Source organism: Manis javanica, chromosome 4, assembly GCF_040802235.1.
Source record: "Manis javanica isolate MJ-LG chromosome 4, MJ_LKY, whole genome shotgun sequence".
NCBI lineage: Eukaryota > Metazoa > Chordata > Mammalia > Pholidota > Manidae > Manis > Manis javanica.
Genome location: NC_133159.1, coordinates 137,170,854 through 137,187,796, shown reverse-complemented (window position 1 = coordinate 137,187,796; position 16,943 = coordinate 137,170,854). Strand labels below are relative to the sequence as shown.

Genomic DNA, 16,943 nt, shown 5'->3' with positions numbered 1-16,943 from the left:
CTATCATAAGTTTCTGCTCTTAACATATACCTACCAAAATAGGTAATTTTGTTAAAATTCTATAAATTCACAATTTATAGATCACCACCATCTAAAATTGAAATTTTACTGTATCAAAAACTTGTAAATACTTAGTTACATCACTTACCAAAATGAAGAAAATTTAACATTCAGTTTTCTAAAGCAGACTTTCTACATAGCTCCCTATCAAAATGATTCTTTAGTGAAGTCCAAATACCTGCAAGTCATTATTTCCAGGTGGATTAAAAATACTTAGGGGGTAAAGATACAATAATAGATAGGTTCTGCTTCTCTGAGCTTAAAGAAGGCATCTTTTCTAGGTAGAAGTATCACCACGGACAAAGCTCAGTAGTATTATGAAGTGTGCTAGATCAGGGTTCTACTCACCACCTGTATTTGCAAATAGTTTTTTACTGGAAGAGAGCGACACACCATATATATTATCTATGGCTGCTTTTGTGTACAATACAGAATCAAGTAATTCCAACAGAGGCCCTATGGCTCACAAAGCCTAAAGTTTTATTTTCTGATGCTTAATACAAAGTTTGCTGACCCATGTTTTAGCAGTCCCAAGTAGCTTATAAGGCTGGAAGTCACTAAGAGGAAAAAATTTTCACAAAGAACACTATTCAGGAAACAGGGCTGAAAATCACTAAGAAGGTAAGGTTTAGAAAAAGAAAAAAAGCTATTCTGCTATTTAGGGGACAGGGCACAAAGACACACACATGAAGTTTATTATTTAATCATCTAGGTGAAGGGAAACCTCTGAAGAAATTTGAGATTATACTAAATATTAGTAATGATTCTTCCAGGCAACTGAAATGAATGGATAAAATGACAATACAGTAGTCCTCCCCACTAATCTGCAGGAGTTATGTTCCAAGACCCCTCCAGTTGATACCTGAAAACACAGTAATACTAAACCCCATGTATACTAATGTTTTTTCCTATACATACATACCTATGATAAAGTTTGATTTATAAATCAGGCATAGTAACAGATTAACAGTAACAATAAAACAATGTTTTGTGACAATATTCTTTAATAAAAATTATGTGAATGTGGTCTCTTTCAGAGTATCTTTTTGTATTGTACTCAACCTTCTTGTGATGACTGAGGTGCTAAAAGTGCTTATGTGATAAGATGGAGTGAGGTGAATGATGTAGGCATTATGATGTAGCATTAGGCTACTATGACCTTCTGACGATAAGTCAGGAGGATCATCTCCTTATGGGCCACAGCTGACTGAGCAAAAGTGAAACCATGGATAAGGAGGGACTACAGTACAGAGAAAGAGCTCAGTAAATATTACTGTGAAAATGAAGAAAAGAGGACAGTTGTATTAGAGATGGAAAAGAAAAAAATAGAGATGTTAGAACAGGATCCATATAACCTAACAGTAAGTTACGTGTTAATTCACTGAAATGGAAGACAGGAGAGAACTGGTTTGGAAAAAAAAAAAAAAGTTTAGTTTTATATATACATAGAATTGGAGTAATATATATTCAACATTTATGTGCCCTGAACTCAGAGTAAGAGCAGTTGAATTTGTTTTGAGCTTAATATACAGTGATAGAATTGGACGAGATTACCTGGAAGTGTTTGAGCAGAATGAAGAGGGGACTGAATGAACACCAACACTTGAGGAAAAGACAATTATACCAGGAAGGTTATAGTGAAGATGGAGAATATAGGAATGGGAGAAGTTAAGGAAATGTAAATTAGAGAATTTAGGAAAGGAATGTTCAACTACTGCAATTCTTTTTTTCGCCATGAGCAAGTATTACTTTTATTTACATGCAATTTTTTATTAAGGTATTATTGATGTACACACACCCTTATGAAGGTTTTACATGAAAAACAATGTGGTTTCTATAAACTGCTGCAGCTCTTACCCAAAGTTAAGTGACCTGTAACTTTCTAGTCACCTATTCCTTTCTCTCTAGCCCAATCCACTACCCTGGTTTAAGAAGTGGTATTTTATGAACATTTCCCAAGTTTTAACAAGCCTCTTTTGCCATCAATCAAGCCTCACTTTCTATGTTCTACGGCATGGCTATTTTTCTTTTCATTAAAAAATAAATAAATCTGAGAGACCAACTGTTCAAAACATGTCAGTGGATTCTCACCACCTACAGGGAGATTGGGTTTGTGCTTGTCTTGCATAAAATTTATTTCTAGCATTTGACACATGGCTGGTACATTAATAAGTTAGATGATTAAGGTAAAGATTTTTTTAACTTGCACCATTTAGCTTCCTTGAAACAAACTGAATGGCTGGCAATCTTTTGAACACTATTCCATTTCTTCCACCTAAAATATTCTGACTCTCCTTGTGCAATAAGCCAACTTCCACTTCTTTTTTGAATCTTAACTACCCTCTCCTGACCTCAACCACCCATCCGAGAGAGGTTCCTCTATGTTCCAAATGCTTTTTATGTATTTTTCTACAGAACAATCACACTAGCAATATATTTTTCCCCCCTATGTTCCCCTATTAGACCGAGTTCCTTAATGACATGAACTCTTTCAACTACTTACCACAATTGCTTCACACAGTCTGGTGCAACAAATAGATACTGATTTAACAGAATACTACCCACAAATCAGTCAGGAAGTAACAATATAACAAAGTAGTATTAGACTGACCCATTTGAAACCGCTGATAATTCAACCTCCTTTGACCTACAAAAACAGCAATTTCATACATAGGCCAACTAACCAGATTCAGCAATTCTAAAATCCTTCAAAGAAAAAGACCAAAGCTAAGAGCAGTTAAAGCCAACTAGAGGCTTATTTTGTTGCCTTTACAACTGAATGATACTACTGTCCCAGTTTAACATTTACAATGACATCTAAAAACATTAACATATTTGTTCATGTGAAACCTTCATAAGATTGTATATCAATGACAACTTAATTAAAAAAGCATGTAATAGCTCCCCTGCAAAATGAAAATGAATGTAAGGCCAACCAAGTTGACTCCCCCAATTGAGAACCCCCAGATCAGTTTACCACTAACCACACCTTCCAATTCTTTATTAGGCCATTTCGGATCAAATTCTGTAAAATTTAGCAGGGCTGGTGACATAAATTTAAATTCAACCTTTCCCCCTCCTAATCCGGATTACCCATCTTTTGATGACTACAAGCTATCCCAATACCATGTTTTGCTATTCAGATTTCCTCTTTCTCAAACAGTCCATGGTACCTGCCTATTCTTTTGCAGAAGCCTATTAGTAATTTCCCCACATCCTTTTCCTTTCTGTTTGACTACACCCATAGATCTACACACAGCACACGTTTTCAAGTAAACTTGGCTAAGGTAGTTAGAGGTCACCAACGTTCCAGTAGATGGTTAACAAATTCTTAAGTCAATCAATTTCTGTCCTATATTACTGATTTGGAGCTGTACCAAACATACTAAACAGAAATGTCTGGACCACTCTAAATACACACATTAGAACCTTGAAGCTCAAGATTTGTTTTTGCTTTTTTTGCTCATGTCTACTGTTGTTATTTATTCTAATCTGGTTTACTCTTAAAGGTAAAATGTCAAATTCAAGTTACTTGGAATGAAACTGCTACTATGAGAGTAACAGACAATTTCTGCTTTTATAACGGGTGGTTATTTCCCTCACCCTCAGGTTAAGCTATTGAAATATAGGTTTTAAATTTTAACTTCTATAAATTCCTTAGACTAATACCAAAGTAAATTTATTATAACTGCACTAAAAAAGCAGACTTAACAAGAAATAAAGCATCCAGTATGGATGGTTATATGACAAGTTATTGGGAAAAAAGGATCTTAACACCATATTACAGTTACATGTATGTCCTGTATATCCCGTATTAGAGGGAAAAATAAGGACCCTACCCAAATCTAGGAAATTCAACTAGGGCTGAAACCAAAGTCAGTCTGCAGGCCCCTGGTAGTAAGTTTATAAGAAAGACAGCTATAATGCCACTGGTAATCATGGAGCAATTGGGGGGGAAAAAAAGGATAGTAAAGGTGTAAATAATTATATTAAGCAATGTGTTAACAGGAGAAAACTTATTCAGGTCCTTCTGTGAACAAATATCTGAGCTGTCTACATAATTCCTGTCAAAGTTTTATGCATTGATTAACCCACACTTTTTCCCAATTAACCCTATTCTGTTTCCCAAATCCTACAGACATAGAATTGTTTATCAGTTCCCATGTGCCCTTACCCAAGAACTTAAAAATGTTCGTTTCTTTTGGATAAATACATTCACATGACTGCAAATACAAAGGGGAAAAACTTTGTTATTTCTATTTCTATGCCTGGACTACTGCAAGATTCTGATTTTCTGCTTCTATTCATCGGAATAATGCTTTCCAATCTACCCTACAAACTGGTGCCATATTAACCTACCTGAACACAGGTCTACAAGTCAATTGCTTAACACCAGCTCAGTTTTTTAATGTTGAGTACAATCTGATACAACAAAACATAGACTGAAATGCTTATTTTGTAAAGTTAGGAATCCAGGTTTAAAAGTAATTTGCCCAAGGACACAGAAATTGGGAATAGCAGCATTAAAATGCCTGTCTTCCATCATTTTAAGTTAATTCTATTCCTACAATCTGTGGTCCTGATATCTTGTGGCTCTACCTGCCTCCAGACTGAAATTAAAAGCTTCCATTTACCTTCCTTTGTATTGCCTCACCACATCCAAAGTGGATCCCTTTCAATATTTACAGTTACTCATGAATTCTCCAACTTTTCTATTCTTTATCTTCCTCTTCTCTGCATTTCCAAGTCAAAAATCTTTCCCAGACATCAAAACCCAGTTTAAATGCTGCTGCCTCCACGAAAACATACTATCCTGGGTTTACTCTTGCTACATTTACTCCATTAGAAATTCTCTCCCTCCACTTAAATCTCCTAGTTATTTTTATCCTTATGACATTTAGTATCTTGCCTTATAAACTTGTATATTATTTTCTCCTCTGCTGAAGTTCTTTAAAGTAAAGGAAAAGATTCTGTTAAAGTTAAGTCTTCTATAACTAAGCACAGTACTTTGCCTGTGGTAGGCACATCATTATGGAAAGGAAAACACAAACATATGCAAGTCATTGTATAACTCCTTAACAGTATAGAAAACAGTGGCAGAGAAAAGGAAAGCAGGATTAAGCTGAACAAAACTCTCAACCTAGAGCTCCCAGTCCTAGCTGGCAACTGGAACCCACCTAGTGAGTTAAAACAATTTTTAAAATTCCAGGACCCAGCCCAGATCTAGTGAATCAAATCACTTATGCCAGTAAACCTGTCACCTGTGGAGGTAATATAGAAACAAATTTTTAAACTTTCGTGTAATAGCCTGGAGTTGCCTCAGGGATATTTTAAACTAGACAGCTTTTATGTAAGTCACCCCAAACATCAAGGATTAAGTCTTATTTCTCTCTTCATCTCCCCCATGTCTCTCTCCCTGCTAGGTAAAATCTACCATATCAAATAGTTTTTTAGTGAATATTCCAAGGCATCAGCATTCTATGCTTGATATCCTTCAGTGCAGTATTAGCCAGGCAAGATAAATCAACATGGTTTAAATTAACCCTATGATTAAACACACAACTCACACCCATTCGTTTTATTGAAACAGACTTGCTTTGAATGACTTTAAACCATTTCAAAACCAAAGATTCACCTCAAAAGTTAGGATCTACGGTTACAAGCCTGGGACAACAAACCAAAAAGTTCTACTAAACTAAGCATTCTGAATAACTACTTTGAAAATATGTCCTTGGATGTGCACTAAAAGCCATCATGCTAACATATGCAATGTATTGACCAGTAAAATGTTAGGATACCTGGAATTTGCTTTTAAAAAACTCTACCAAAAAAACTGTGAAGGTAGATAAGATGAAACAAGAATGACAATGCTTTTGAAATATTCAAGCTGGATGATGGGTACACTGGAGTTCCTTGTATTATTGGCTCCATTTTTGTGTATACTTATTTTTTTTTTCATAATCAATTAAACAAGTATCACAAGTTTTGCCTAAGTGTCACTTGAGGTAAACAGGAAAAGAGGGCCTATCTCACCTTAAACACTGATTGCTTTACAATGGTATAATACTTCCCCAGATAACACAGAGATTAAAAGTCTTAAGTTAGTGGCAAAATATATACCAAACGCCAAGAGAAAATTCCAAGCACTAGAATTCCCATCAATTTCTTTTGATGGTTCAATGTATCATTTCATATCCTCAATTTTACTTAACAGATTTTAAAAATTCTGCAGCACTTCTAAGGCTCCAAGTAATTAGTATTTAATCTAAAAAAATGCACCATATTCCTATTGAACAGACGTAACACACCTGGCTTACCAATTTCCAAAGAAAGCTGTTCTAAACCTAACTTCAACTCAGTAAGAGATTACTTTTGAACATTTAAAGAAAAGACTATATTAAAGAAGCAATAAAATAATATAGGTGCTCTTCTAAAGGATATTCCAATAAGCCCAACTGATTATTACCTCTTTTAGAGTTTAAGAAAACTTAGAAATAACAACCCCCCACAAGCCTTCACTTATGAAAAAGATCTTCAAAAACCTGTGAGTTAAAAACAAATTCAAAGGGAAGAGAAATCAGTGACCTATAGACCAATTTACATTTGGCAGGAATTCAAAGAACTTGCCACTTAGAACCTAATTTAACAACATTCCCTATTTTTCTAGAAGGGGTAAAAAAAACCCCAATCAATACCAATTTAATTTCAACAAAATGTACATGTAAAAAACTCAATTTGCTGCACTTTACTAAACAAATTTTCTGTAACACCAGCAAAACTAAACATAAAAGAATCCATGTAGGGGCATTAGTTTATTTAAATACCACTGATTTCATATCTAGTAACCCATCTAGAGGCAAAATGCATACAGAATACCTAGAAACAAACAGGAGTCATTCCCACCTAAAAAGCCCTGAAATTTCCCAGAATAAAAATGACACAATCATCAACAAACCACCTAATGCAACAACCTGTCCCAAAATTTGACACGTTGTGGGACAACATAACACAACCAGATTATCCTCTCAAGCTCACGTAATGACCATCAGTACAAAATACTTTAGTAAAGATTTTTCCAAATAATGGAAAAGGCAGACAGCACAGAAAAGAACACTACAAATACCCAACTACTCCAATAGCAGAACTGTTAACCATGTATTAAGAAACTAAACATCTTTTGCCCTACCTTTCCTAAAAACATGCATTTCCTGGATCACCTCCAAAGAGCAGTGCTGGAGAAAAGACAGGTAATTTTATCTGCAAGGATTTCTACTCCTAAACTCTTAAGAGGCAACTTTACTTACTCTCAATTTTTAAAGGAAAAACAGAAATAGGACATCTATTTTACTAAAAATCTTCCAGTTCGCAGATAAGGAAAGGTATGCTGACTAGGTAATTCACTTAAAAGTTACGATATAGCTTTGTTATTCATCTCTGTGACAAGGATTCTCCCAGGGAGAATATAGTCATTAACTAGTCCCCACTATCTGATATACTGGCCCTTCCCTGCAGTTGCAAATCACTGCCTAAATTAGCCACTGTTAAAAATGGGAATTCACAGTACGTATTAGGTTTGCGCACACATGCATGGGGTATGGATTTCCTTTAGGCAAGCAGGGTTGGGGGATGGAGGTGGAATACTAAAAACCAATGTTCTTAAAGCACCAAGGTTGTAACATCATTCATGAAACCTCATTATTTGCTTTAAGTATTTACATCTCATACAGCAAATTTTTTAAAGACATAAATACACCATACTCTTAAGGAAGTTTTTAGCATGGAATATGAAAGATGGTTTGTCTTTTTAAACAAAGGCTTTGGGGTTATGAAAATTACAGACTCCCAAGGGTCTGGTCCCTATTAACGCTAACTGGTCTTGCCAGAGTAGTTTGTCTCTATTATTTTCTAGTTAACCACTCAGCACCCATTCCTTCTCTTAAAGAGAAAAAAAATAGTTCGACACTATCTTTTTGGACTCTTTCTCAAATACAGTGCTCCTGGGGTTGAAAGTACAGCACAGAGAATACAGTGATAATTCTGTAACATCTTTTTATGTTGACAGATAGTACAGTAACTACACTAGCTGGGGGGTGAGCATTTCCTAATGTAAATAACTGTTAAATCACTATGTTGTGCCCTTGAAAAACCAATATTGTATATCAATTACACTTCAATAAAAACACTGCTCCCATTCATTTTAAGCACATCAGAACTATTGAGTAGCTCACTAATAAAGCATATGATGCAAAAAACAAAGGACAGGGAACAACCGTTCAAAGAAAAATGTTAAGCGTGTTCAAGAGACAATATAATTTCATCCCTTTAAGCACTCCCCCCATCCCTTTATTCACTGAACCAGACAGGAGGTCAATTACACTTATACTTATCTATATAAAATGAACTGCTTTTAAGTTGGAAAAGTGAACATCATTTCCAAACTTAAACTGTATTATTTCCAAAGACCCTGAATTAGTTTGTTATCAGCTGCTTATCCACATTGTTTTATTTTCAGCTAAGCTCTGAAATTCTTAAATCTCATGGTAATTTCCAAAATTCACCCTTACTACAAAAGCTGTAAGTATATATTAAATTGACCAATATGATTTTTAAAATGACCAATACAAATCTTTGTATAGTAAACAAACGAGTTACCTTTAGTGTGATATACAATAGCAGCCCTCAGGTCAAAAGAACCCCAGCTATCATTCCTTTCTAGGCCTCTCTGGTATGTCTGTTCTTTGGCGGAGCCTAACAAAGTGTTCGTAGGAGACGCCAGAGGATTTTGATTTTCTATCTCGTAGTCCTTTGAGAGAAACACTAAAGCACCTTGACTACTGGTGTCTGCTTTTTGCAGGTCACCTATATGACTGGGTTCCAAGGGTAAGGCTCCACTCTCACAAGTCATCCCAGATTTTAGAATGCTACCCAGAACTTGAGGACTAGTCCGTTTTTCCAGCTCATAAGCCTTGGGAAACACAGGATGCTCCTGTGTTCCTGAGGGGATTATTTCAGCACCCTGTGGAACCAAAGCGGCAGGATATTCCCCTTGAAATGTCACCTCCACTGCTTTATGATTTGATGACTTCCCAATTACAGTCTCAGGGCCAGCACTGGGCTCATTTATAAATGATAAACCCCACTGATTCTGGAAGATATCCCCCAGGTTCTGCTGATCTGTCTGAGAGGGTAGATCCACTTGTGCTGTGCTCAACAGCACAGTTTGCATATTTGAAGGGTAGATAAAAAGGCTAGACTTAATTTGTTCAACAGCTGCTGAAGTCAGACTCAAGTCCTGGAGAACTGAATCAGTCCCAGAAGAGATGGGTGTTAGAGTATTAGTAGCAGTAGTTAGCAGTGGCTGACCCCCTGGAGAATATACACTTGCATCAGTCCCTGCTAAAACAGGCCCATTAGAAAAGTTGGCCGAAGTAACAGATTTCAGCGCTGACATAGGGACTTGGGATAACCGACTTGAAGATTGGGCCTGAGTTTCCCCAGTAGATGATGAAGAGGATGAAGATGAAGATGGTGACGAGTTCTGTACAGTTTTGTTGAGGTTTTCCTTAACCTTGCTTGCGTAACTTATTTTGGGAACTATTTTAGCACTGCTATTGTCCACTGGAAAAACTGGGGGTGGTTTAAATAGGGTCCATGAATCCTCTTTGGAGGCAACAGCAGAAGCATGCTTTCCTTTGGGCCGATCATCAAACTTTTTGCTGTTCACAGCAGGTTTAATATCAGAGCTTTTCCGCAGCATATCACCCACAGCAGATTTTCCTCGACTCGTTCCTCCAGGTCCACTTTCATACTTCCAAATGGGCTTTGAACCATCTACTCGATTTCCCTTTTGTTCACTATAGTCAGGCTTGAAACTTTCAAGTCCCTGTTTTAAGGCTGGGACACTGGTCTCTTGCTGCATTATTTTGTCCTGTGCTAAATTAAGGTTTTCACAACCCTTGGCACTATTGCGCCTAGCTTTCCTTTTTTTAGGAGTGGTATATCCACTCTCTGATCCGCTACCATCATTATCTACTCCTTTGCCCATATAACCATTAGTAATATACCCAGAATTATTTGTCACAACACCATTCGGAATTGCTGCAGTATCGGTCTTGTCTACAGACTGGTTCTCTCCAGACTTATTTTCGTAAGACTTCCCATTCTTTTTGTCCATACTGTTTTTCTGAATGAAATTCCTGGTTTTAATTCCTGCTTTCCCAAAGGTGCTGGCTTTTACAGTCTGCTTCAGATTAGTGTCTACAATTTGTTGGTTGCCATTGAGGACCCTGGAAATAGGGTTGGTAGCTTCATCAGAACCCAGGCTCTTTAAAGGTATTTCTCTTTCTCCAGCATTACCATTTAGTTCAACATAGCCTATGGAGAAAAAAAGTTTTAAAAATTACAATACATGAACTACAGTAGTACCTAACACTAAACTACTATTTATTTACTTGCTAGACATTATGCCACGGAGCTTTAGCTTTACTTCACATTTTTATCTCACATCTCTCTGAGACACACAAGCCCCATTAAACAGATTGGAAGGAAGGTCTACTAAGAGAACTGAGCTGGGGTTCCAACGGTCAGAAAGAACATGGTATGATCTCTTAAGCAGTATGCTATAAAACCTCTCATCCAACAGAATCAACCTCCCATCATTCTCACAAGGCTCTTTACAATGAAGAGCAAAGCTACCCTCTGGGCAAAACCAAGTTACACTGATACAGTAATTGTTTAAGTATTACTGGACCGTTAAAGGGTACATTTCTCTGAAACCATAAATGGCTGGTGGTCACCATAAGCGGTTTCTATTTTATCCTGTTGAACAAAAATATAACACCTGTGGACTTTTTCTAAACTAGTCTTAAATTCATTTTGACATTTCTTAGACATTAGATCATACTATTAATGTATGAAATCCAAACGCCTATGTACCAATGTTTCTACATCTTACATATTTTCTTCAATTTACATTTGGGTAAACAAATTCTCAGAGAAACTAAGTAACTCGCCCAAAAATCTGAACTACACAGTCTGTCTAGAGTAGGGTTTCCTATCACTGTCATACTGCCTAACCAAATGATGCAGTAAGGAATTGTTTTCTAACAAAACTACACTGAAAGACATCTAAGTTTAAAAAGCATTATGGTATTCAAGTTTAAAGACCACCAACTAACACAAACAGTTTACTACTATAGGTGATTCAACTGACCCAACAACTTTTCTCATTTGATTACTAGTAAAATAGTAGTATTACTTATCTAAATTTCTGTGATATATTGCCCAAAACATTTTGAAGTCAAGTCATTAGAAATAGATAAACAGGATATACACATTCATTTCAGGCACCTTTTCAAGGAGGGGGTGGTATTTAATAGTAATACCAAATAATCTGCCCTTGCACTTTCATTCATTCTCTTGAGCCTGTAGCCTGTTAAATCTAAAAGGCAAGTGAGCTTGCATATTCTTATTTTGAAATTTTGTTTTAATTTCCAATATAGTAAATATCAATAGCTATAACTCACATCAAAATACCTTTGTGTATTTTAAGAGTATAAGAGAAATTAAGATTTTTTAAATTTGAGAACCATTGTTTCAAAAGAACTTGATGGGGAATAGAACAATCTGGGAAGACTTACAACAGGGTTTATGATAATTTTAAGTCACTCATTCTGTATCAGAGAAAAAGATGGGAACACTAAAAATGAGCAAATGAAGTCACTTTCTACTAGTATCTTAACTTTCAGGAAATAAGAAAACATATTTAGGGCATAATCATTCCTAAATAGAATAGCACGAAACCTGTAACTTAGAGAATATGTTTTGTAAAAGTCTACCGTGGAATTACATTTTATTTTTTTGGCTGTTGAAAAAGCTATGATAGCCAATCAAGTCAAACTTTTGGTGGAAAAATCCTAACTATGAACAGTAAATTAGAGACCACTCCTTTTTCCTTTAGAAAACCAGAAAGTTCCTACACAGAGGCTCTCAACATTTTTAACAGGCATTGAGTTTACCCATATACAACTCTAGACCAAAGAGAAGAACTTATATAACCATTTAACACTCTAACAGGCTAAACAAAGGTTTATACTCTTGGGCCCATTAGTTATAACTTTTCAGATCTCAAAGGCAAAAGTCTTCTTAAACAACAAAAAAGTCCAACAAAGTCGGACCAAAGCCAAGACTTCTAAGTGAACTGGAGTAATTTTCCTAAGATGACTATATAATCACCAATTTAAAAACAACTCAGAAGCTACTATACTCCCACCCCCAAGTTTTAATGACAAAAAAGATTTCTTATTTAATTATATAAAATGTTTCCTACGACAACCTTGTTGGTATGCAAAAGTCAGCCAGAGAGGCATTTTCTTTTTAAAACTTTAGGTATTTAAGAAAAATGCAAATACTATATAGAATTACTGAGAGAAATCAAAGGACTCCTAGAGCTTTATTATTCATGGTTTCCATGCTAAAGCATCTAACCGTATTTCAAATGGACTCGGTAAAACCTCAGTCCTGAGAAATCTGGTTTTTGAATTAGAAACCGAAATTACTAAGCACATTTGGCCTTCTCTTGCGCCCTCTTCTGGATAAGGAAAAACTACTACTCTTTATGGGGGTAATGATGGGTCATAAAAGCCCACCCCAACCCATCAGCTACATCTCAAAAATCCTCACAAATTTTCTATCAGCATTATGCATGTTGAAGCAAAAGTACTGTGACTAGGCCTGTACAGGTCTGAAAAACTGCTCATCCCAAATTGTTTACATTCTCTCGAAATTGCTAAGCCAGTGTCCCCTATTTATCCCCTTTCCAGGATTAGACATACTAATTTGAAAAATGCCACCTTGAATAGTTCAGGGACTGCTTCTGTATGTAGAGAGGAGTCCTCCAGGAGTACATTAATACCTGACTGACAAAATACAATTTTTTCAGTCTGAACAATACTTATATTTCAACCCTCAATAAGGTCAAGATTTTTTCACCTTTAAGTTGAAAAAGACCTCACACATTACTACGATCTAGTGTGGTACAGTTTCTAAACTATTCCAAATCCCTAGAATTAAACACTCAACACGTTTCTATGTTCATTACCACCCGCAAAAGTGGAAAACCCGACATTTCAATTTCAGTCAAGTTACACTGACTGCAATGGAACATCAGTTTTTCTCCAAACCTCAATAACTGCTTTTATCAGAGTTGACATGCTGGGTTTAACTTTCATTTGCCTACCATTCCCTTCATTTCTCTTCAATTAAAAAAGATCTCGTTTTTTAAAATCTGCATGGTTATAAACTTGTTTCTTCTCAGATGTCTTCTAAAATGACTACCCTCAATTTAACATTTGCTAAAAACAGAAGTTTTGGGATCAATATCGATTTTAAAATGGGAAAACCTTTCTTACTAACACGGAAAAGAGCCTCTTTCAAAGGCAAAAGGGTAATGAACCAACCTCATGGATAAGCAACCTTGGTTCACCCTTAAGGACAAGAAATAGGGGTAAAAAAAAGCCTTTCTCCTTTTCTCCCACCCAATCCAACATTTCCCTAATCTCTCTCCTCATCAACAGAGTAAGTAAGTACTGGGGGTTGGGAGGAGAGGTGCAGGGTGCATGTTGGAAGGAGACAGAACAAGCTCTTTTTTTTTGTAAAAATGAGCTGCTAGAAGGAAAGGGCCCAAGTGAAAGCCTGAGAGGCGGAGTCGTGAGCGAACCTGGCAGGAGACGTGGTTTCCGTGGCAGAGAAACTCGTGACCGGGGAGCCTGGTTCCCGCTGGGCACCCCACCCGGCCTTCAGGCACCGCCTCTACCCAAAATGTATCCCCCTCAAGTCCTTCTGCCCCGAGGAGGGCCGCGGCCTCCGCCCGCGGCTTCCTTCTCCCGGCACTCTGCCGCGAGGACGGCTCCCCGCGCCTCCCGCCTCAGCCGGGAGCGGGAAACGCGACCGCCGGCGCGCAGGGCCCGGGGCAGGCCGCTCCCCTCGTGGCCGCTTCCCTCCTCCACCCCAACCGCCCCCGCCCCTCACCCCAGGGACCCGCCCGGGGCCGCGCGGCCGCCACCGGGTTACACAACCCGACCGGCGACGGGGGGAGGGGCGACCGTGGGCCTGGGGCGGCGGCGCCTCCTCAGCGCGGGGGGCCAAGGCGACCGCCATGGGGATCCAGAGGCACCCGCCGCGCCGTGTGCCCCTCGACACCCTCCCCCCTCCGCTCCTTAGTGGGCCGGAGTCGGTGACAGGAATCGGCTTCCAACATGGCGGACAGGAAGCGGCCCCGCGAGGAGGAGAGAACATTCCAGCCGCGCCGGCTCTGGGGGGAGCGGGCCCGGGGCGCCGGGCTCGAAAGGAGCCGCGGGAAAAAATGGCCGCGTCCGGTCCCCAAAAGGGGCATCTACGAATGGACGTTATCTACAGAACGAGGGGCCCCAATCGTCACCCCCTGACGGAGAACCCCAAGGCCACAGGTGGGAGTGGGGTGGCGGGTGAGGGAGACACTTCCTCACTCTGCCCACCTACCCTCTCCTCGTCGCTCGCAAAAGGGTCTCGCGACACTACCCCAGTCGGGATTCGCTAGGCCTTCCGAAGATACACCCGAAGGGCTCGGGGGGAGGGCTAGGTTCACCCCAACTCAGGCCTCCAAAATAAAAGGTCCCTCCAAGGCAGCGCGGGAAGGTAAAAAGGCGGCTAGACGTCCACGGCCGACCCTCCGGGTCTCCCTCCAGTCCCGGCGAGGGCCGGGAAGGTCACACTGGCCTGGCTGGGCCTCTCCCATGCTGAGGGGGAAGAGGGCGCTGCAAACCCTCGGGCCCAGCCCAAGCTCTAGAATAAAAGGGGGCTTTCGCAGGCCCGCAGGACGCAAACACACACACACACACACACACACGCGCGCACACACACACCCCGACCCAGGCCGCGCTCTCCCGATGCAGCCCCACCCCCATCTCCCCTGCCCCCCCCACCTCGTTCCCCTTCCCCCACTCGTCCTCCCTCCCAGACCTGTTTTCTTCTTCGGCGTTTCCTGGTGTTGCTGGAGGGCGTGTTTCTGCTCATGTTTCATCGGTTTTGGCTGGGCCTTGGGGCTGCCCTCGGCTCCATGCTGCAGGTACTGGTGAGGCTGCTGGTGATGGTGGTGGTGATGGTGGTTGTGGCTGTGGTTGTAGAAATAATAATGGTGATGGTGGTGCGGCGGCTGCTGCGGCTGCTGCTGCTGGGGGTGATGGTGCGGGTGGTGGTGGTTGTGATGGTGCTGAGGCTGTGGCTGGCCGGGCTTCTCCTCCATTGAAAGCGGCTGGGACTCTCCGGCTGAGGCTGCGGGCTGCTACACCGTCAGGATCTGAGACTGCTTCTCAGGGCTCACTCAGTATATCTGAGCGCGTCTCGCCAGCGCACTGGTTAACCCAGCGATTCTGTGAGATTGGCAGCCGCGCTCCGGCAATCAGGAGCCATGCTGTGCCGCAGGCCCCGCCCCCAGCCCAAATCCTCTTTCCTTCCCCTTCGCCACTGCCTCCTGGCCAACGCCACTTACCCTGTGCAACCTCGCAGGGCCGGGCCTTCAACGTCAGCAGTATGGCTCTCTCTCCTGTCTCTTTCTTTCCTTCACCGCGCAGTCTGCGAACAGCACTTTCTACACTCCTCGTCCGCAAGCAGGCTCGTGTCGAGTGTAGCAGATTCCACTGAGGAGTCCACTGACTCTGGGACATCTGTTGGTTTTGCACCTCCTAGAATCTGTTGGCTTTTTTTTTTCTTTATCTTTTTCCGGGTAACTAGAGGGGAAGCTCAATTCCCTTAACCCTGAAACCACTAAAGGGGCAATACAAAAAGAGGAAAGAAATACATTTTTAAGAATACAAGAGCTTCACAATCCAGTAGATCATTTAGTATTCTGGATTCATTTTGCTTTGTATTCATATGCTAATCTCTTCCTTTCCACGAAGGGATTATAGGGTTCTACAATGGGGTATCTGTGTAATTTTCTAAAAGGGCACAAAGGGTTTAAATCATTGTTTCTTTGTAGTTGGAGGCAAGGGAGAGCGGGAGGAATGAACATCTAAAATCTACACTGAAGTTTTTGTTTTTTTTTAACTGCAGGTGAGGTCAACTGTGGAACCAAGATAGGTTTTAGAATGTGAATAGTTTAGAGAGCAAAAGACGGGAAAAGAACACATTGAGAGTTACTAAGTTTAAAAATAAAGTTTTTGCATGTATGGAAAACACTGGAGTTTAAAGAGATAATGTACTGAGTATTGTAATGTTTATTTAACTTACCCTGCATTATTACATCGCAGCCTGATTTTTAAAAGCAAATGATAGGAGAGTGATTATTCAGGAAGGAAGAAAAGGGTTGTGATGGGGAGGGCACAGGGGTATCCTCTGATAATATTTTATTCTTTGACTTGTTCTTTACAGTGAGGATTTGTGTAGCTTTTCTAACTTTTAAAGAAAATCCTTTTGGGGTGGGGAGGGGTACATTTATCCAATTTTGAGAGCTAAAGTCCCAATAATAACATATCGTGACAAATAGGTCTTTGCATTTGAAGTCTTTGCCACCTTCCCACGTATTAAGAAATAAAAGTGTATATAGAAGTTAGGATTATGTTCATAGGGCTTTATATTCTCTTGCTGATTTACACATTTAGTTGGAAGGCAAGAATTCCTGAGTTATAGCTTTTCTTTCTACATTTTCTACATTATAGCTTCAGGCAAACCAAAAGCACTCCAAGTTTCTGACTTACACTTTAGCCTACCTTCACATACAGTTGTATGAAGTTGAGGAAACTAAGCCTTGATTTCAGATGCTCTAGTTGTGAATGTTACCTTACTAAGTAGTATGTAATAGTATGGAGAAAGTACGTTGTGATATAATGTAAGAAAAAAATACATCA

At 39.6% G+C, this 16,943-nt stretch overlaps 1 protein-coding gene across 1 annotated transcript in view; it reads right to left on the bottom strand.

The window, feature by feature from the left end:
- The window catches only part of NUFIP2 (nuclear FMR1 interacting protein 2), a 29,196-nt gene extending 13,748 nt beyond the window's left edge, over positions 1-15,448 (bottom strand). Inside the window, exons 1-2 of the mRNA XM_037008385.2 lie at positions 15,058-15,448; positions 8,713-10,434 (exon numbers count right to left, since the gene is read on the bottom strand). Of these exons, the coding sequence (XP_036864280.1) occupies positions 8,713-10,434; positions 15,058-15,340 (2,005 nt within the window). The 5' untranslated portion in view covers positions 15,341-15,448. The remainder of the gene's footprint in view (positions 1-8,712; positions 10,435-15,057) is intronic.
- Between the last annotated feature and the right edge of the window lie 1,495 nt (positions 15,449-16,943).